Source organism: Dromaius novaehollandiae, chromosome 6, assembly GCF_036370855.1.
Source record: "Dromaius novaehollandiae isolate bDroNov1 chromosome 6, bDroNov1.hap1, whole genome shotgun sequence".
Classification (NCBI taxonomy): Eukaryota; Metazoa; Chordata; class Aves; order Casuariiformes; family Dromaiidae; genus Dromaius; species Dromaius novaehollandiae.
The window spans coordinates 31,839,206-31,860,397 of record NC_088103.1 but is presented as its reverse complement, the minus strand read 5'-3'; the positions used below and the strand labels follow the sequence as shown (position 1 = coordinate 31,860,397).

Below are 21,192 nucleotides of genomic sequence, written 5' to 3'. Positions count from 1 at the left end.
CAGGAGTAATATCAGTCACCCTGACATCAATCATTGTGAAAGTTAGGGTGCAACTGATACAAGGCTCAATACATACAGCTTAAACTCTCCAAGATAAATACCAATAGATTTGTAGAAAATCACAAATTTAGAGAAAAATATTGTTCATATCTTTTCAGACTGATAAAACATACTAATCACACACTTCTTCAAAGAATACTTGCTAGAAGAGTATCATCACAACAAATAAAGTATAATTATATAAAATCAATATACCGTATGTTAAATGGATTAAACCTAACTGAATGGTAATTTTAAAAATACAGTTAGACTCTGGGACAAATTCAGACAGCTGTGTTTAGACTTACTGGCTCTTTATGTGGACACTCATGAAGCTCAGTCAATCCAGCTTACAGAAGTGCTTACCAAATATCTGGGGAATGTAAATTTACCAAGTGAGAGTACTTCAGTAGAAGATGTCTACATGTTTCCTGCCCAGAGACCAACAGATAACTCCACACCACATGTAACATCATTGGTGGATATTCAGATTGACCCAGTCAGTTAAAGGTGTGTATGGAACAGACAAACATACAGTAAGCCTTCTTCACTATAAAAGCTTGAGTTTGCTGGTCAGTGCTAATTTTCTGAGAAGTTCAGCATCACACTCAGATGAAGCCTTTATGGAGAAGGAAGGTACATCATGAGTCAGGGATCATTAGACAAGACATTTTCACACAAGAGGAAGTTATCACCTGGAGCATAATGGCCCAATGAAGGAGGCTTGCAGTGAACTGTGACATGACAGTTATGGTCTACTACAGCTAAAAAAATCCTAGGCCCCTCAGAGATGCAATGAACATAGGTTTCTGAGCCAAAGATGATCTACTTTAAGTGACAGACTGATAAATACATAACATTTCCAAAACTATAGGAACAAAGAATTATATTTTGCTTTTCTGCAGTTGTTCTGTTTAGGTATGAGGCAGTGGTGAAACGAACTTTTCCCCATACTCTTTTTGCATTACAGAGGTGGGGGAGGGTGGACTTTGTAGCCTCATGTGACACAAAGTTCAGACTTCCTCTTCAACAGCAGGACAGATCCAAATTTCGCAGAGCATTTCTGTTCTGCCTTCTGATCCTCCTGCCTTCAGGCAAACTTCTGACTGCAATCCACAAGCCAGTAATAAGCAACAGCTGATTCCATGTCACAGTCATTTCCATTAAGAAAACAAGCAGAGGGGAAAACAACCCAAGAGACAGGCAAAAAATTGTACAAAGATAAGGGTCCAGACAGTGAGAGGAAGCTTGAAAACACAAAAATAAAGAAAAGAGGAAACCAGAGAGATCAGGATGCAATTTCCACACATCTTGAGCAGGGGGCAGGGGTAAGAATAGCAAAGCAACAAACAAGTGCCAGTCTTCTATCCCTAGGACATAAAAAGAGCATCCTGTGCTCTCAAAGCACAAAATACATCTTAAATATCCTGCTATCTAGCTGGATCACCTGTCCAGTAAGATAGTCTCAATCATCTTGATCCTCTAAGTTTCACAAGTTGCACACCTGTGTGTGTGTGTGTGTGTGTGTGTACATATATATTTTCAGCAAGCAAAAGACAAGAAGGAACAGAGGCAATAGCACTGGAACCCAGAGCCAAGCCATCCCCACTTTCTGATGGAGAAAAGAAACAGGAAGTCTGGGAACAAATCTACAGAAACTAGAAGTCTAAGTAGTTCATTTCTACAGAAAGAATTAGTGTAAAAACCTCCAAAGCAGTCTTTAAATGGAAAAAAAAGGATGTATTCCATCACCAACCTCAACAAAAATACTGGTCATCTGCAGCTATGTTTGGTTAGGGGTACGGCCAGGGGAATATGCATTTAGAAGCTGACATATCACTCAATGCTTGAGAGGAGTGGCAGCTTCGAGAAGTTCTTTACATGCAAACATTGGCTTAACAGAGATAGGAAGGTCTGAGGAATTTCCAGCTTATCTATCAAATCAGTGTGCTGGTTCACCTTAAACCACCAACCAAGCAGTCAGATCAGCAGCCACAGGAAGGAGGGTGGCAGGTCACAGACATCTACAACAGATGGATCCTAAGCAACAAAGGTCTCTAGAAGCATGAACACATTGAATTCCTGGATGAGTGTGGAGAACTCCACGCAGACTGATTGCGGGGACTGGGACAGCTTCCTTTTCAGAAGGAAGGCAGAGAAGACAAGACAGGCATTACAGAAAGAAAAAAGAAAAAACACACCACAAGCAACCAATGAACTAATGACGCTGAGTTTCTTGCAGCCTTAGCCCAAACATCCCACATTGCAGTCACCCCAGGTACCGTGTCCACAACACATTAGGCCAACTCCTGTTTGCATCTGCAGGTTCCTCTGCAATACCCAATATCCAAATGTGTAATCCCTAAGAATCTTCCTTTGTGCAAAGCAAACCTCTCAGACTACTTCTGAAGTAGGCAAACAAGCAACAAGCTACATGGTATTTGCCTTTGTGTGCTGAAAATCATGTTTATTTTTAAAGAATGAAGTTCTCTGAAAAAGGAAACATTACTGTTATTTAAATAAAAACATAAAATTACTTTCAGCTTCACTTGTTGCAAACAAGCATCATTGCTTCCTCTGCTCCTCAGCTTTAAACTTATGAAATGCATTATCTATGGAGAAGATGCAAGTTCCTTTCCTTCATCTTAGTTCCCTGTCTTAGCTTAATGTGTATAACCCTTTTCTCAGGGGACACCACTGTGCTGCTACCTTTGTACCCATACCGATCATGTCATCCAAAACCTATCGCCTCCAAAAGAACACCAGTTCTGCTGCATTTCTCCACTGATTTTATCACCATTAAATACAATAGCCCCCTTCTCTATCACTCAGCCCCAATACTTCAAAGTCCCTTTCATTTCCTTGCTTCTTCTTGCACCAAACCATATCTGTACTGCTGGTTCCTCTTCCACTCTACTGTAATTTCCTTAGAGATCCTGATGCTATTTTGTTTAAGGGCAAAATAAACGCTCTAATGTCTAGTGTTTAACCCTGTCACCATCTCTACTGGCTGTTTTCTTCTCCGTTCATATTAAAGTTTCATAGCTTTTACTCATCTGTTTCTTATTTTTATGACACAGGGATCAGTGCTCAGCGCAAGGAGCCTTCAGACAATTTGTTAGTCTGTGATTTATACGACTTTTTGTGCAATTTCTATAAGCTGGTAACACAGAGGTAATGAGGTTCATAAAAACTCAAAAAAATATATTGTCCCTGCAATTGTCTGTAAAAGTGAGTCAGTTTTCCAGTTAATTTCTTAGGTTTGTTCCTCTAAGCAAAGCTATTGAAGACAAATTGTATTTGTACAAAATAAAAGACAAGTCACCTTCATTGTTAAAAATCCACAAAACTTCAAAGCACATCAGCAATTTTTCATGCTCAGTTTCAGAATAACAGAAGCAATATGAATGATGGGCACCGAGATATTATTTTAAGGAACAGTTTGAAAGAACCATTCTCAAACCCCTTAAGCTACCATGCTAATTTATATATTAGTGAATTATATATCACCTGAAACTCTATAATAGGCATACAGTCCCATATTCAATAGGTTTCAATGCTATTATCTCACACCATTAAGTATTCTATTGCTACCTTTAACTCTACAAATATACATTAGCTGAAGAAAAACATTTGCCTTCATAAACTTCACTACTTAACATAAAAATACCTTAAACCTAATTAACATGTCATATCATTCACTGTCATTAAAAAACAGCTGCTTTTCATGTCCAGGTTATTTGAAGCACTTCATGTTTTACCAGTATCAGCCGTAAGTATTCTAAACCAAATTTCAGAGTACCTTTCAATTTGCTTGCTAACATTAATAAAACCATCAGTTTTGAATGCAGCCACTCTCCCTAAATACATTGCTTCTCAAATCACTAGACATCACTGTTATACAACACACCAGTGCTCTCCTGCTTGCAAAGCTCATCTTTCTTTCCAAGCAACTGAATAGATCTAGGCATAACTATTATCACTGATTTTGAACAAGTATTTGTTAATGCTGGTGGTACTTGAGTCCTTTGATCTTTTATCCTTACAGTTTTGCATCTTTTAGTATCTTGCTATTGTTTTTATCTGTCAGAAGTAGCAGACAGAAGTCCTAGTAATGCCTTACCAAAGCAAAAATTTCCAACTTCCTGCTGTTCCCACAGAGAGGGGAACCTTCCCTGGCTACACATGATGTAGTTCTCAAAAGTAACTAACAACAACCATAATCCCTCAAGTGTCACTTCTCATATAAGGGGCCCACAAATACTTCAAAAAATAAAGGAATTCTGCAAAGTGAGGCGAGGCTTATCAAAAAGGGCATGATTGAAGTAAGAAAAAAAGGAGAAAAAATAGCGAGAAAAGAGTATCTTTTAAACCCCAAGAGAATATAACAAGAAAAAAAAAATCGTGGAGAGGAAGTATCAGAAGAATTACCAGTAAATATATCATGAATTGATATGGGAAGAAAGTGAGTACCAGTTATCTAATACAAACAGAACTTTAAAATGCCTCCAAAACTTAAACTGCACAAAGAAGGAAAAGAGTGATCAACATGCATGTAGGCCTTGGATAGTTGCTATTTTAAGACTGAAAAAAAGGAGAGCTGTATTACCATATCCTCCTTATGGCCTTATGACCAAAATTAATTATCATCCTGTTAAACCTTAAATTATTACATAGCATATTGGCAACAAAGACAAAAGTAAATATATAAATAACCCCTCCAAAGCAGCCATTTTCAAAAAAAAATTTACATATTTACATCATATTAAGTCACTCAGTTAATTCTAATATTTCTTCAAACAGATCAAAGTAGACAGAACATAGACAATGTGCGTAAAACGGAAAAGAATAACTTTAAAATAAGTAATTTCTTCATGCCTGTGAATTTAGCCTGACTACCCACTCACCCTCTGTTAAGTGATTCTTTAATAAGTGAGCATCCTCAGGGGAAAACCCATGGCAACGCGCAGAAGCAGAGTCCATCAGATGTCACTCGGTCAACAGCAGTAGAGAAGCTGAGTGTATCCATCCAAAGGGACTATCTGAACTACGTGGCAAAAAGGGAAATATCTTTAAAACCCCAAACATCTTCCATTTGCATATGTTTTGTTAACCACAGCCATAAATAAACCCATGATAAATCAGCCCACCCACTTTGCTATGCTCTGGAAGTGTAAAATACTCCCCGTTCTCCACAGAGCTAGAGAATCTAGGCTTTGTCTTGGAAAATGATTAACAGAAGCTGGTGGTTGAATCAACCACCACCCTTTACTGAAAGGGTGGAAAACCTGCAGCCTTCTTTACACCTCAGTTTCAGGACATCTGTGCTGATTTTACACATGGCACCATGGAGAACCTTGTATTCTAAGGAGTGCCAAGTTGTTAGGTATTCACCATTGCTTTCAGATTCTCACTGTGAAATTTGTCTTTGTGTGAATTTATATATTCCTTACATGCCTTTATTTAGATATAAGCATTTCATCATTTTGTCTTGTATTAAATCTTTTTGTTTTCTTCCAGTTTTGTACTTCAGATTCTACAGACTGACAAAGCTAGGAAGAAAAAAAGACTTCAAAGAGAAGTCTTGAGGTTTAAAAAAAATGCTATAGCTCAGTTTACCAGTGATTGGCATTTATTACCTCCACAGGTACAGGTACATTTGCTTCCTGTCACATCTTAACCTTTTCACCCCACTTCAATTTTCTTTGAACTAGCAGAAAGAATTTAAAGTAACTGCTTATGTTTAAGGCAAACCAATTATTTTTTGGTGTGTGTTTAGGCTTTTTCCCAGATTTGTAAGTCAGTTTAAGCTTGATGTTTTCCTATTGTGCAGAACTCCACACACAATCCTACTTGGGAGGCTGATTCATAACTTAATAAAATACAGATTAGCACGTACACTGACAAAGAAGAATCAGTTTGAGGCCCAGAGATTCACATGCATCAGTAACATATATAAATCTGCCCTCCTACTAAACATGTCTCTATCTTTTCAAATCCCATTTAGCTTTTTTTGCTTATGATCTATTTTATACACTTAAACATATGCTTTAAGCATTCAGTAGCAAGGCTATCACTCACTCTTTCCAGGAACACACACCTCCAACTTGGCATCCAGTTTGAGTTGCCATTTGTATTATCAATATTTTCCTGTATAACCTTGACAGTCTCTTCACCTACCTTTAAGTAGAAGCATAGTGTTGAGATAGAAGTGTATTCTTATCTAACAGCCTTGCCTTCAGGAATTGCCTGTGTGCCTGCTTCATCAGATCCGAGTCCCTTCAGCTTGCAACTGAAAGTATTTCTTCCCCCCACAGTTAAACAACTCAGTTTTTCTCCCTCTGTCATTAAATTTAACTCTAAACCCTCAATTTGACTGTTTAAGACCACCAATAAAATAATTATTTTCTACAATAGTTATTTCAGGTTTTTTTCCCCCCTAAGTATCTTAGGATGGAAAAGAAAGTTACAATGGGGATGAAATTCTGTGATTAGATATTAATAAGGACAAGATTTAGTTCCAAGTAACATTCCCAACTGAAAACTCACAAAAGATTAGATAAATATGCTTGAGCATTTTATTCTTTTTTTTTTTTTTTTTTTTAAGCATTCCTGCAGAGTTCCCCCCCCCCCCCCCCAAGAGAACTATCACTTTTTAAAAAACTCTTGAGCAATCTATTTTTGGGTGCAGGGTTTTTAACCTCACAATTATAACTATATCAACTAGCTTTGTTACAGATTAGTCATCTCTGAAATCAGTTCTCCTCACTTGCAGGCAAGGGCCTATTTGTAAAGTGATACTTTTTGTCCCCAAATACACTTTCTATGCTAGGATGAATTGACAGCCTCCCTATTCAAACCCTGCTAAGGATATTTCCTGACCTAAGGAGGGTTGCAGGGCTGGGGCAGGATGCACAAGAAAGGACACAGCATGAAAGGCAAGGCATCAGCTGCCCTCTCCTGGCTCATTTCTCCATGATGCTGTGGGCTGCACAGCCGGAGGTGTCCACTGCACGCTGCGCCACCAACCCTGCATAACCCAACAAGGCTCCAGGAGCAGCAATTGCTATGAAAAGCAGTGTTTGCAAGCAGGTATAAATTAAAAATTCTTCAAAACAAATATCCCCCACACACTGCAATTTGTTGTATTTGTAGACAGTTTGTTATCTGTATCATAGGCTTTCATCAAGACATCATGTTATCTAGCTCTTATGGAATTAAGTGATTTTAAGCATTAATGTTTAAGCGTTAAAATGGGCAAAAAAATGTTTTTAGTATTCTGTGAAGCTACATCAGTTCCTGTTATTTCATGGGGTTTAGTCTGCTTTTGAGATATTGATTTGAACACTATTTTCTAGCTCTAAAGATCAGTGAATAATTTTAGCTTCAAACCCATTAGGGAATGTCAAATTTCCAGCTTTCAGACTCAAATTTCAGATTTCTTATTTAAAGTTTAGATAAAGCTTCTTCCTCTAAGTTGATGGTCAATCTTTAAAGATCTGTAGGTCATTAAGCAGTGGTGAACTAGTGTCCATAAAAGTCACTGTTTTCCACTTTTGTCAACTCTTAGCTGAATTCAGAGGAAGTTTGCTCCATGTATGTTGAAATAAAACCTCACTAAAAATCAGGCATGCTAAAAATATATACAGTAGGTATTATCTTAACCATGCCTAGGTGATAAAGCTCAGTAACTCTGAAAGTATAAAACATAGTATAGAAATGATTTTTTTTTTTTTTTTTTTTTTAAGCATCAATACCACGCAATAAAATATACCAGGTCAGAAATCTTTGGAGATTTCAGATGTTTCATCATTTTATTACCTAATTAAACTATATTACTATAAAAGTTAAACTGTATGACTCTGGAACAAGTTTTATGCAGATTTATATTCCATATGACCAAAACCAGAAATTATACAAACATGCAAAGATGTAAGGAAACATGTAACCAGACCACTTTTTTGAACTGAATATATTTAACTGAACAAAAATAGAGCTTTTCACTTGGCCTTTTAGAAGAATCATCTGTTACTTTTATACTGAATTTGCAGTATCAAGAGCAGAAGTTTCTAGTGACAGTCTGAGCCCAAATTAAAAAAGTTTAAGGAGTCCCATACTTCTGTTGGTGCATTGCTAATAATTTAAAGTCATCAGCTCTAGTCACAGGTATAAGGACACTCACAATGAGTGTTATTTGATCCAAAAACCACATTTGGTCCAGCAGACTCAGGTACTGACAGTCCTGCTGCACTCGTCTTAGCTTCTTCTTGCATTATGAATACGCTAAAGTGGTCTGTAGAGCAGGTCTGCTCTCATGTTTGCTCCTATCTCCTCACCTGGTCACAATAAGTATCTATAGGAAAAAATAACTATTCCCTCAGTACTTTATCCACTAGCAATAACAGGTTGATGTTATTAACAGCAGTTGAATTCGTACTAAGTAAAGTAGAAATTCTTCTAACAAATATCAGTCAAGATCCATCTCCCTCCCTGACTTGACCCCTGGTCAGGAACACACACTACACAGTGATACTTGCCTAACTTTTGTTCACTATTACAACCAGACCATGCACACACAGAGGTTTCCTCACCCGGGAGGAATGAAACCAAGAGCTCAAACACTTAGTGACACAGGCTGTATAAAGATAAATACACTGAAGATTCATTAACGTTAGGATATACCAGAAGGACATCTATGGATATCAATCATTAACGACCAACGTTTTTCCAAAATGCTGAGATTTCTCAATGGCTTGTTTCCCTCCTGTAACACTGGTGCTTACGTGCCAAATGCACAGCAGGATCTGGACACTGCCAAGGGCAGGCCGTACTCTCCTCCCATCAAGATCAATGGAAGTGGACTGAAAAAGCGAACAACCCTGGAAAATGCAGAGGTCAGCACCTCGCTGGAGCTGCGCCAGCATACACCACTGCAGGGGCTGGCACATGCTTTACCATGGTAAGAAAACAGTTTAAGATGGCTTGGTTTAGAGGCAGACAAAATTAAGCATTTAATATAGGAACAATAACGTTCTTTGTGAACGGAGAAGTGTTTTTCCCCCCCCCGAGCGCTGGCAGATTAGTCCCAGTCTATTCTGCTTCTCCAAGTGCCTTTTTAAAAATAGTTTCAAAGGGCTGGAATTTAGGGAAAAACATTATCCACCACTGTGATACAGGCCTGTCTGGCATTATGAAATAGAAAAATGCATTTTCTCAAAGCAACCTCTTTCATTTAAACTTAGAGCTCCAGAAATACCTGACAGGGAGCTACAATAGCATATAGCAATGCTGCCAACCTCAAATTGTTCTTTTCTTACATGCTCCCCTTTGCCATACTCCAGCTCCTGCTTCAGCATTCATTTTTCTTTTGTTTCACTACTTCCTTTCCCCATCTCTTGCTTGCTTTTTCCCTTATAATTATCCCTTTCTCTCACTTCCTAATATTCTTTCTTTTCTCAGTTTTTAAACATATTTGTACATTAGTCTTTTTCATCTAGTTCTCTTTGGAGAGTTTAGGGACTCCCACATTTGGGGCAGAGTGCTTTTACATCCAAGAAAGTCTGAATAAAATGCTAAAACAAGTTGAAAGCATGAAGATGTGTTTTACTTTAAAAACTGCAAAAACATTGTTTTAAACTGTTCCCAGATGTATCGTCTAGAAGACTGAAGGCAATAAAGATGACAGCAGTTGCAAGTATTGCATAATTTATATGGTAGTTTATCATCCCTGCTCTAAATGACTGTCAATAACTAATTGAGTCCTGGTAGTCATTCTGCATACATTTATCTTACAAAACATAATGATAGCAGCAACACACAGCTCTAATAAGCTGGAAACTCTACTGCAGAACATGCCCATACGAAGAGTGGTTTGTGTCCATTTCTGATGTAGCAAGATTTATATACAAGCCTATTTAAAAGTTACTTTGTTGATGATAGGATCAGTCACCTCTGGAAAGCTAGTATTTACAGTCTTGATTTATTTCTTGAATATTTGCTAGTGTTGATAACTACACATTTTCAAACCAGAGAAGTTACACTAGTGATATTAATTCTTTAGAGGAGACAATGGCAGCTGCAGATTTCTCCTCCTCACCCAGCAAGTTATGAATCCTGAAGTCCTGCAGATAAACTGTTTCCAGATAACTTTGTGCTGGGCACATGAAAGACCAAAGGCTGAGAAAACAGGATAAAAATGCAGTACTTAGGAAAAAACACTTTTTAAAAAAACATGACAAAACAAAAACCCTCACACATCTATAGAAGTCTCAAGACAAGAGAATTCAGTCTGAATTCTTCCTGGTAATTTTTATCACGTCTTCTTTTCCAGTGAAATCAGATATTTATGGTCTATCCATTAGCTATGACTTAATAAAGACAACCTGACCCCTACCATCAATTTCTAGCCGGAAAGGACAGGTTCCCCCAGACAGCAGTGGTGATGAGCATCACTTCTCCAGACTCACCCAGTGCTGTCCACAATCCTTTCTATCTTCCCACTCTCATTTCAGCATCTTTGGCCATGTAGTCCTCCATCTTCAGCATCCTCAGGAACCCTGACTGCCAAACTCTTGACAAGATAACTGAGTCCTTCCTTCAAACACCCTTCTAATAGCTGTATCTATAAGCCTACTTTACCCTTAGAGGAACTGTTAACATGACTATAAATAGAAAAAGGGAAAAGATAAGGAGCAACAAAAGAAATCCTGCAAAATGCTCTAATATTGGCCTACCAAACACCAGCCCTGAGGCATTTCTCACTGAATCCTGACCTTATTCTCTCAACTACAGTTCAAAAGATCTGAGCTCAAGAGTAATTTGGGACCTCTGCCAAAAACTAGCACAAGAGTAGAAGAATGCTCGGTCCCTCAGGCTAGAGAGTTGGAAGCCAACCAATTTGTGACCAAGTCGCCTCCTCGCATGCCACTGCTAGGATACTAACTGCATTTACTACTGCATGGCCATTCAGGACCAAGCAGACTATGACCAGCTGAATCCATTCAGAAGACTCTCTCCTTATAGATAAGCAGACAAGATAAGTATCGAATTTGGAAAAGTTCAGAGATAGTCTATATAAAAATGTTATTATTATATTACTGTAGAGATTATTAGCAACCCCCCCAAAACAAGGATTAAACCATGCTTTGATTGCATATTTCTTTAGTCTCCTGATTCAGGTGATCTATAAGCCTTCATTTTCCCTGCAGAAGAGGTGAAGAACACAAAGAGCATTTCTCAGATGGTGCAGAGGAATACTGTGATTTGTTGCTATGTGACTGCATGCCTGTATGAGGCCTACAGTTTTCTTCTGACTGAGAAAGGGGTGGCACTGTACATAACCATGGTGTTTTACAGGATTGCATGGACCTCCCTCAGTTGCCCGCAACCTAGCCTTGGCATCTGCATAACACCTTAGCATTTCTAAAGTGTTTTTAGATTTTTTTTTTAATTAAATCAGAGCAGCATTTAGGCAACTTCCTAGAAACAGAAGAACAAAATGTCATTCTTCCAAATTTAAATCAATATTCAGGAAAACAGAGATAGGAGCTTGCCCAAGGCTATGCAAGCATCCACACTAAACAGCTTCAAAAGCAACTAAGCAATGAGTCTGTATTAGCTATGCTGATAAGGGCATGCAACTGTTGAGCTTGACTGCCTTGATACATCCCTTAACTGCATGTATACCTGGCAGTCTGCACTGTTATGCTCAGGTGAGGACTAATATATGATAAATTTCCTTAAGCTTCTCTGATTTGCTTGGGTTCAGCATGCTATGTGAATTATATGGAATTTACTTAAACCCATAATAGGCAACTATGACAAAAAGATGTTATCATCACATTCCAGGGTAAATTTTGTCGTTCCTGAAAGGCTTATCACTGTTAATGTCACACACTGGGAATTAATATCATACTGTCCCCAAGCACCTTGAAAAATGTAGTTACTTAACTCTAAAGCTTCACTGTGATTTGAAAGGACACTAGGTGGAAGAATTAATTTTTCTGTAACAAGTGAATGGAAAAAAATTTAAGGAAAAAGGATGGCTACAGATGCCAAGATAACAAATGTTAAGATTTTTACTGCAAATATGATAATTTCTTTAAATTGATGATGGCAAAAAAATAGAGCTGTCAGATGAAACTGCTTTCTGATCTATCCAAGTTTAACCTGTTCTGGTATCTTAAAGCTGAGAAAGATGCTAACTGCCTGTTGCAGAACAGGTCTGTCTTCTTAATTGCACATAGTATATTATTAATTTCACAGGTGAAAACAACTTGGCCAGTTATTTATTTTAAACTCAATACTTAATTGACTGCATTTAAACAAATAGTTCCCCTGACTTTCATTAATAGCTATTTTCCCTGCAAAAATTTGATTTTTTAAAGAGTATTTCCAGACTGCAGTTCTGTTGGCTTAAGTTCTCAAGTAAATAAAATCACTGAAGCAAATGACATAACAATGCTCAGTGCATATCATATCATATTTTGTCTGTTAAAGTATATTATACTCACTTCCCAAATTCTAGTACTGAAGTTCCCTCCAAAATAAACAAGTTCCAAAAAATGTGATTGAGTATGAATTCATGCACAGATATTAAGAGGATTCAATTTTACACATCAGAGATGTGGAAATCATGGAAAGAAATTCCCCTCTAATAAAATGAGTTTTGTGATAGAGCCTCTGTAATAGTAGTTTTATTTCAAATAACATGCAGTAAATTCTAAACTGTGGAATTAATTTTCCCTACAGCTTAAGCAGACTTTTCATTACTCCAAGGGGAAAGGTTATTTTCAATTTCATTCTAAGCTAAAGAAACTTTTAATGACATTTGTTGAGTGCTTTTACTGTATAATAAAACCAGATGTTCCCATAGTGTTTACAAACAGAAATCCCATACTCTGAACCCAGAGCACCAATGAACATTCACAGACTTATTCATCTCTAATATAGAGGAAACTGATTAAATAGGAAGATAAGCAAATCCAGCTACAAGAGAACACACTTACAGATAGATATGTAAAGCTACTGACTGAAATAAGCTGTTGTATCTGTTGACTATGAACAGAACTCAGTATTGTAGACAAAGATTCAAACCTGCTCCACATTTTCAGAATCAGCACAGAGTTATTGAATAAATTTGTATCAGCATCCTGACTGTGCTCCTGCTGGAGGTATATAAATCACTTTAAAAAAAGGCATGACAGCATTTTATAGAAGGCATTTACATTACACAAGGTATTTGCACACTAGCAGGCTGTGCTCAGACATTTAAGAGTTTCTCCAAGTAGCTAGCTGCTAAGTCAAGCAGCTCCTTGCAAAGCATGCTTTCCTCAAAAGCTAAAAAATAATGCACACACCTTGTCTTGACCAATCTTCATGACTTCACTTTTTTATTTACAGATGCTGCTGTATGTACCTCACCTGAGGTTAGGCCTCACTGTGTTAGTCTAATCAGGGCAAGGCCGTGTCCTGGCCAGGATGACTGCAGACCAAGTGCAAGCATTTACCCTGCAAAACGAGGGAAGCTGCTCAAGGAGAACAGGGCTTCCCTCGTGCTGAGGATGGTACCGCACTGCCACCCTCAGCAGGAACAGCAGATCGCCAGCTCGAACATTTTCCTAGCTTCAAAAAAAAAAAAAAAAAACGCACAAAAGTCAAAATTGTTTGATTCTTTGTGAGTAATAAGGGCTGTCTCCCATCTACTCACCTTCTTACTGTCATAAGCAGGGTTTCTCTTTTAGGAAATAAAGATGAAGTACCTGCACCACCGAGATGTGCTGCATTCTGCTTCTGCTCCTCGTGAACAGAGCAAGGGAGAAGGGAAAGTCAGACTAATGTGTGACTGACAGTAAACATCCCATATGAGTTACTAAGGAACAGGTTGTGTCTTTCTCTCAGAAGTTTTGCATACAACTGTCATTCTTTTGCCAGCTGCACCTCTGCTTTTTGTGTACCCTTGTTTGCACTTTCAATAAAAGTGAGGTACAGTGATTGAAAACAGGTGATATCTACTCAGCAATTTGTGCTTTATCCCATGTAAATATACACAGTCGCATCTAGAAAAAGAATATTGTATTGTATATATTTCATTAAAAAGCCTGTGCTAGATAGTTTGCTGACATGTACTTGAGATACACTTTAGAAAATTACTATCTCCTGTACTTTAAAATATTATATTATCTTACTTGTTGGATAATTCTTGAATCAGTTCAGAGCACAGCATATGTTTTACTTTAAGTATTCATCTTGAAATGAATTGTGATTGCTCATTTGCTTAAATGTATGTGCTGAAATGCAAGTACTTGCTAAAATGGAACATCTGTAAAGAAATACAAACCCTGCAATTTCAGAAGCATTCAGGAGTAGCTTTTATTTATCTGAGGCCCAGATCTCTTTTCTATAGTCTGCATGTTCTGCATATTTTTCTGTATATTATAAACAAGTGTTCAATTTCAGGGCACAAAATAGTGTCTGTATGATTACTATTTCCTGTCCATGCTTATGTCTGCTTTTGCTCTTTAATGACTATTATAACTCTTCAGTAAGACTTTATGCAATCACAGCTATGCAACAGTGTCAAAGAGAGGACATGTGAATAATATAACAAAATCCTTGTTCAGACCTCACATTCAGTTTTTCATGCATCTGTCTCAAAAACTCAGATCACAGAAAAAAGTAGCCTGCCTATAAGAAAATGCCCCAAGCAATATTACATAGTCAGGCAGAACTGAGTAACCTAGAACTTTAGTCTGGGCCAAACCCCTCAAGTTTATTTGTATTAAACAGTAAAATCTAAAATATCTTTATATATTGCAAATTGTTTTCTTTAAAAATCATTTTTAACATGATGGCACTAGATGAACTCTTAAATCATTTTTATCCACAGAAATGAGAGAATCTCCCACATTCTATTTCACTTCCAAGAGGCAAAATTTCTAGTTTCTAGAGTCACAGCTACCCAAAAATATTTTCTAACAAACATTGAGATCATGAAAACATAGGAGTATCGAGCACAGAACTGATTAACAACCACTTTTTACAAAGCTATCCTTATTTTAAGTTATTACAGCTGTACAAAGTATAACAACTGTCTACCTTGTCTTCATGTTGAATAAAATTCCTGAAAGTTTTTTTACTTCAGAGATAAATCTGGTGCTTCTTCAAAAATGTCAACACATTAACTATTAAAAGTATCACACTTAATTCTACATTATCAAGAGACCAGGCATTGTGTAACCATAGTCATTACACAGCTGGCAAAACCTTAACTGTTTTATTTCACTGTAAAGTTAACTATCACTAATCCTGCAATTGAGTTTTTTTAGTCTAGTTTCCTAAAGAAATAACTTCTATTGTTATGGTCTATGCATATACGCTGATACGATAGCCTGCAAGTTCCCAACCAATAACTCATTGTTTCAGGTTTGAAAGAATCTCAAGCATATTGAATCAGCAGAAGTCCCATGCAAATAAACATGGAAGGAGGAAAGATCAGAGCTTTTAGTGTCCTCCCACCTTCCTCCAGAGAAAAAGGCTTGAAGCCCAAACTTTTCCAGCTGCATGGACACCACCTCCAACTCCAGAGCCCACACACAGGAATTGGGCTTCAATAATCTTGCTCCTCATAACCATTAACCACCACAGGCAGTTCCTGTTTTTTGGTGTTAATAGTCAGCCCAGGCACAAGGGTAGAGCATTTGGCACAAGTATGTTGGTTTTCTAGGCTCCCTTTCCAGGGCAGAGCTATTTATTCCTATGGCCTGGGACTTCACTTGTGAACTGTGTGCATCTTTGTTATGTGCTTCATAGTGGAGTAAAGTAAGTTAGACAAGGAGATTAATAACTACATAATTCATGAGGAAATAAAGGGTATCTTTTAATCTAAGCAGCAAGCCTTCATCACAATACACTCAAAGAGCAGAAGAGAGGGAAAGTGCAGAACAAACACTGCTACAGAACCACAGCACAAGCTAAAGAGAATTTTTGGGATAAGTATTCTCACAATAACAATACACATACTTTCAAAAAGCCAGTGTTATTTTGGGGCTCTGACAGCTATACTAGTTTTTTAGATAACATTTTCAGTCTTTTGCCAGTTTTAAAGGTATATATGCAGTTGAAAGTATGCAACTCAAAAGTACTAGCAATGCGCAATGCAAGCGCTTCACATCAAGCACTGTTCATTTAGCAGCCTTGAATTCTTTGAGTTCATTAAAACAGATGTTCACAATAATTCATTCTAATTCCATCAATTACTCCTTAATGAGCCAAGTTCATATAGGTTAAACTACAATAGGACTCCATCAGCCTCTGACAAACTTGTTAGATCATGGGTATTTAGGCTTAGGACAGAAAATCTAGTCCTCTAAAGGACTACTGAGGCAGCCGGTGAAAACGGCACATCCTGGGCAGTCTTCCTTCAAGTGTTGCCAGAACAATTTAGCTGGAGTGCCGCACTGAAGTGCGCTTTTGGCAGGGAAAATACTCTAGGAAGAAGGTGGTGCCAGATGTCCATAAAGCCAAGCTAAGTTACAGATTTATTCCTCCCCTCTTCCAGTTTTCCCTAACAGAACTCCTGGAAAAATGTCAATTAATTCCAAGAAATCAGTTACTCAAAATCCTCATTTCTGGGAATTTTGCTCCAAATTCAACAGCCTTCTAAAGTACTCCCAACCAACAAATAATACTGTCATCACCTGCTTAAATAAAGTGAACTAAGAAAATTTAACTTCACCAGCTATTGGCATATACACTCTTATGGGTTAATATTTCTACATAATGGGTGTGCACACACAGCATGCAAGGCAGACAAGTGAATACTAAAATTTTAAACTTATAAGTTTTATGAGATCATAATCCTAAGTGACATTTAAGAGGCTTCGTCTTGCAATTCCTCTCCTTGTATATTTGACAGTAAGTGAAAGCCTGACAGATGCCTGTTAGACGCACGTTCCTCATGTTCAGAAGTAAACAGAAAAAACACTGTTGAATGCTTTTCATGTTTATAAATAGCTAATAAGCCTGAATAACAAACAGTACATTAAAGTTTACATTTAACCACACAAACAGGAATTAGATTGTAGGATAGTGCACAGCCAAGTACTGTAACAATTTCCTCAGCATGTTTTTCAAATAAAGACAAACTAGTGAAAGTACATTAATGATAGGAACTCCACATGTGCTGAAAATACAGGAAGGAGCAAAATAAGTTTCCTTTTTCCAGCTATTTGGCTTTACCGCTCAGGCTATATACCAACTCTCCAAACCCATCCTGGTGGACAGGTACATGCCCAGCACCCAACAGCTCTTCCTGGTGCTGTCTGCAATCATCACTTTCCTTAACTATATTCACATCTATTTGTCTTGCCTCAGGTGATAACCAGGCCAGCAATCTCATGATGCACATCATTAATGACCTGATATGACAGCAAGAGCTGCTTCCTGACATCTTAATGCACTCAAGGCTTTTATTTTTCCATTGAAAGTTGAATAGGTACATTTTGGTCATGATAAAAGTGAGCATTTCAGGCTAGTAATAAAAAAAATTAAGTTAAAACTTTCAGAACAGCAGGAGATATCCCAGCCATAGGGGCTTGCACCACTTTGATTTGCCTACTGATAAACTGGAGAAGTCACACATGATGCAGGACTAGCACAAGCCTGCCAGTTCTTCGCAGAATCAATCACTCCACCTGGCCTTTTGAACATTGACAGCATCATACAAAGAAACTAAATTACCTGACATAATTGAACCCGCTGTCTTCATCTCAGTTTTGTCATGCATTTGATCTAATTCTCAGGTATTGACATTATTCAGGGCATAATGGAAACATAAGCACTACATTAAAAGCTAGCACCTGGACAGATTCAATTATGCAGCAACAGCTAATGAAGCTGTGACAAATGCATCTCCACTAACAGGAACCAACACAACAAGGGGTGCAACTGAAGACATGCACTTAAAACAATTTTTAAAGAAGCAGGGGCTTCAGAAAAAGCTTCCTTGCTCTTGGGAAAGCTTTGTCAGTACATGAAAAGAGCAAAAGATAATGTAAGTGCTCGAAAAGCATCATCTGAGCAGAAGATGCATCCCAACTGCATACAACAGCTCTCTAGGCAACAGAGCCTTAATGCTTATAGGTGGAAGTATATTCTTACTGAAATTGGGGCTCTTCCATTTCAGTATATGCATAAACCTACAACATTCAGATGATCATTAAAATGGGTCATTAAACCTCAGCGACTTCAGTGAAAACAAGCAAAGACATTTCCTCAACAAGTTAAAGGTTTATCAAGAGGAATGATAAAATTCAAGAAGGGTCTAAAACAAGATGCCGAAGATATCTAAAAGCAAAGGAAAAGAGTGCTTTGTTTGCACAAGTATGACTTCCTATAGGTAGCCCTGAAAAAGATTTTATATGTTTGGGCAAGATGGAAGAAAAAAAAAGACGACACAAGCTTAGATTTTTGAGACTGTTTTTTAAAGCTCATTTTAATCATTTTCTGCTCAAACAGTCTGAAACAGTTGCAGAGGATGTAGCCTCAGGTCACTGAGTATTAGAAGAATCATTTAAATGTAGCTATTCATGCACTCTGTAGCAGGCAAAAGGATGTTGAAAATCAACATTTGTATTTGAATGTAAACATTATTAGGTACTGGAACACTGACTCATCCTCTATTTCCCACTTAGTTTATAATAATCGTAAAACTTGTTTTCTAAAGAGTTCTAGAGATACAGCATGTTTTATGGTGTTATTTTCATCTGTTCCATTCATTTACTAGGACACTGTACTCTAATGAAATAAAACAACTTGTTTATAGTAACTTTTAATATAGATGGTATCAAATTAGATTTAGAAATCCTCAGCACTGATGCCATCTATTAGTTCATTAAAATGGAAAGACAAAACAAATCTGTCAGTAAAAAATTTTTCCTTTCTAGCTTTGCACTTAGTTTAGGAACAAATTTATATTATTTGGTCTCATTTTCAAGTCCTCAGTCATTATTGCATTTATTTAGGATGTGCAGTAATAATTCCAAGAAAGCATTTACATTTGCACTGATATCTCCCAAATAATGTCTGTTAAACAGGCTAACATTTATTCTTGTTAATGAAATTAAAAGTGGGGACATTTCAGTTTGATATATCACACATTTTAAATATTTTAATGATGTTGTCATCTTATTTATATGGGTTATGTGCTATTTGCCAAACAGCTGAAGAAAAAACCTCATAGCCGGCCTGCTGATATGTATAATCAGCAGCTTTAATATATCTCCAGGAATCCCAGGGATATAAGAGGTTCACCAATGTTTTCCATTATTCTCAGCATGAGTGCTATTGAAAGCCATTACAGATTACAATGCTTTTTAATCAGCACTGCAGATGTTATGACAAACCCCCAAGGTTGTCATTTGCAAGAAAGATCTACTCAAAAACAACCTACCCTGCATGACCTCCAATACAGATGCAAAGAGCTAAGTTCCGAAAAAGAGTTAAATGCTTTCTTACTTGGGCATCCAGATTTTGTGCATTCAAAGAGTCTTTTCTGCAAGATGTTCTCTGAAACAACTTCATTACTCTTTACCAGCCTGAGGATAGTGTCAGCTGAGTTTCCTGCTCATGAATGCCTCTATTCAGAGACTTAAGCTTTGAATTAATACTTGGGCCAGGCCATTCTGGGACTAGCTCATGGGCAGGTGATGCCAAGAGGTCCTGGTGCTCCAGCACATGGCAGGAGGGTGAGGTGCGGGCAGGTCTCAAGGCGATGGGCAGCAGCCTCAGCAGGCTGGTGTCTGTCTGCAGACAGACTTGAATTTGCCAGTAGCCCATAGGGCAGCACAGCCCTTGCTGATGGTGCAATTATTGCTATCAGAAAAACCTCAAACTGACCAAGACCTGCAGGCACTGAGGGATCTGCATAACCCAGGATTGGGCAAGCCACCATAAGCTTTAATTTTACATTAACAGGCTTTGACAGCCTTAACATTTCAGGGCATGGTAACTGAACTCATTTAATACTAACTTACCTGCTTGTCTCCAGTAAACAGTGCCAAGGGGCTGCTTCAGAGACCCTGGAGTCCCAGTGAGCGACTGCTGCTGTTCAGCACTCTCGTACAGAGAGAAGGATGCATACTGCCCAAGATTATCCAATACATCTCACCTGTTTTATGTCTTAAAGTTTTGAAATTCAGACAGGTGCTGAATTCTCACTTTCCAAAAAGCATGATCTTCAAAACCATCTCCATCTGAACACTATGAAATGAAACAGGCAACAGTACTGATGCTTTGAGACTTCAGACAGAATATTCTCATCCTATTTAAATTATGACCTGCAATTAGTGGGAACTTGAAATAGGTTTTATGCACTTCATAAAACAGGAAGTTTCATAAATTCTTAGCATTTTTAGAGATTCCCCCCCCCCCCGAAATACTACAGTCAATCCATCCTCAGAGTACTATTAGAAATAAACATCAGCATTGTTTCTATGCCAGCTGGTAATAGAATTGTCTTTAAAGCTGTTTTCTCAGTTCTAGTAATATGAACTACCACATGGGACCAAACTTGCTGAATCTCCCACTTGCAGCTGTTCTGTAGTAGAAAATCAGGGATTCCCCCCCCCCCCCCCCAACTGGGTTTAAAGCTTCTTTCTGCTTGACCAATAAATGAAAAATAAACACTGTACATGTTACATAGGAAGACAGCCTGCCAGAGCAGGAGGGGGTCTGGGGGAGGCACCCCGAGCAGGCACACTGGGCACATGTTCTTGGTTTATAATCGGATGAGAACGCAGCGCTCGCAGGGGATGTGGGATTTCACATTTCTCTAATTTCTCCTGCCCACAGATGCAGCAATAAATAAGGGCTCCAGGCCATAACAGTAACAGAAAGGCAGAGTACAGCAGGAAAATACACTCCGTTTTTGTCACCGAGATGTGTTTTTCCTTTCCTATGCCAGGCCTCAAACCTTCCCATGGTCTATAGCTTAAGAGGGCACAAGTGCAGCGATAGCAGACTCACATGGCATCAAAAGAGGCCTCCTATAACATGAAATATATCAGTAACTATTTTATAAGCTTGCTAACCTAAATATAAAGTTTAAGAAGGAGGGGGGAAGCAGCCCATTTCCTACCTGGACTAAGACTAGCA

The 21,192-nt window shown here is 38.0% G+C and overlaps 1 protein-coding gene across 1 annotated transcript in view; it reads right to left on the bottom strand.

The window, feature by feature from the left end:
- The window catches only part of ENTPD1 (ectonucleoside triphosphate diphosphohydrolase 1), a 43,779-nt gene extending 38,728 nt beyond the window's left edge, over positions 1-5,051 (bottom strand). The window contains exon 1 of the mRNA XM_064514073.1: positions 4,947-5,051. Within this exon, the coding sequence (XP_064370143.1) occupies positions 4,947-5,022 (76 nt within the window). The 5' untranslated portion in view covers positions 5,023-5,051. The remainder of the gene's footprint in view (positions 1-4,946) is intronic.
- Between the last annotated feature and the right edge of the window lie 16,141 nt (positions 5,052-21,192).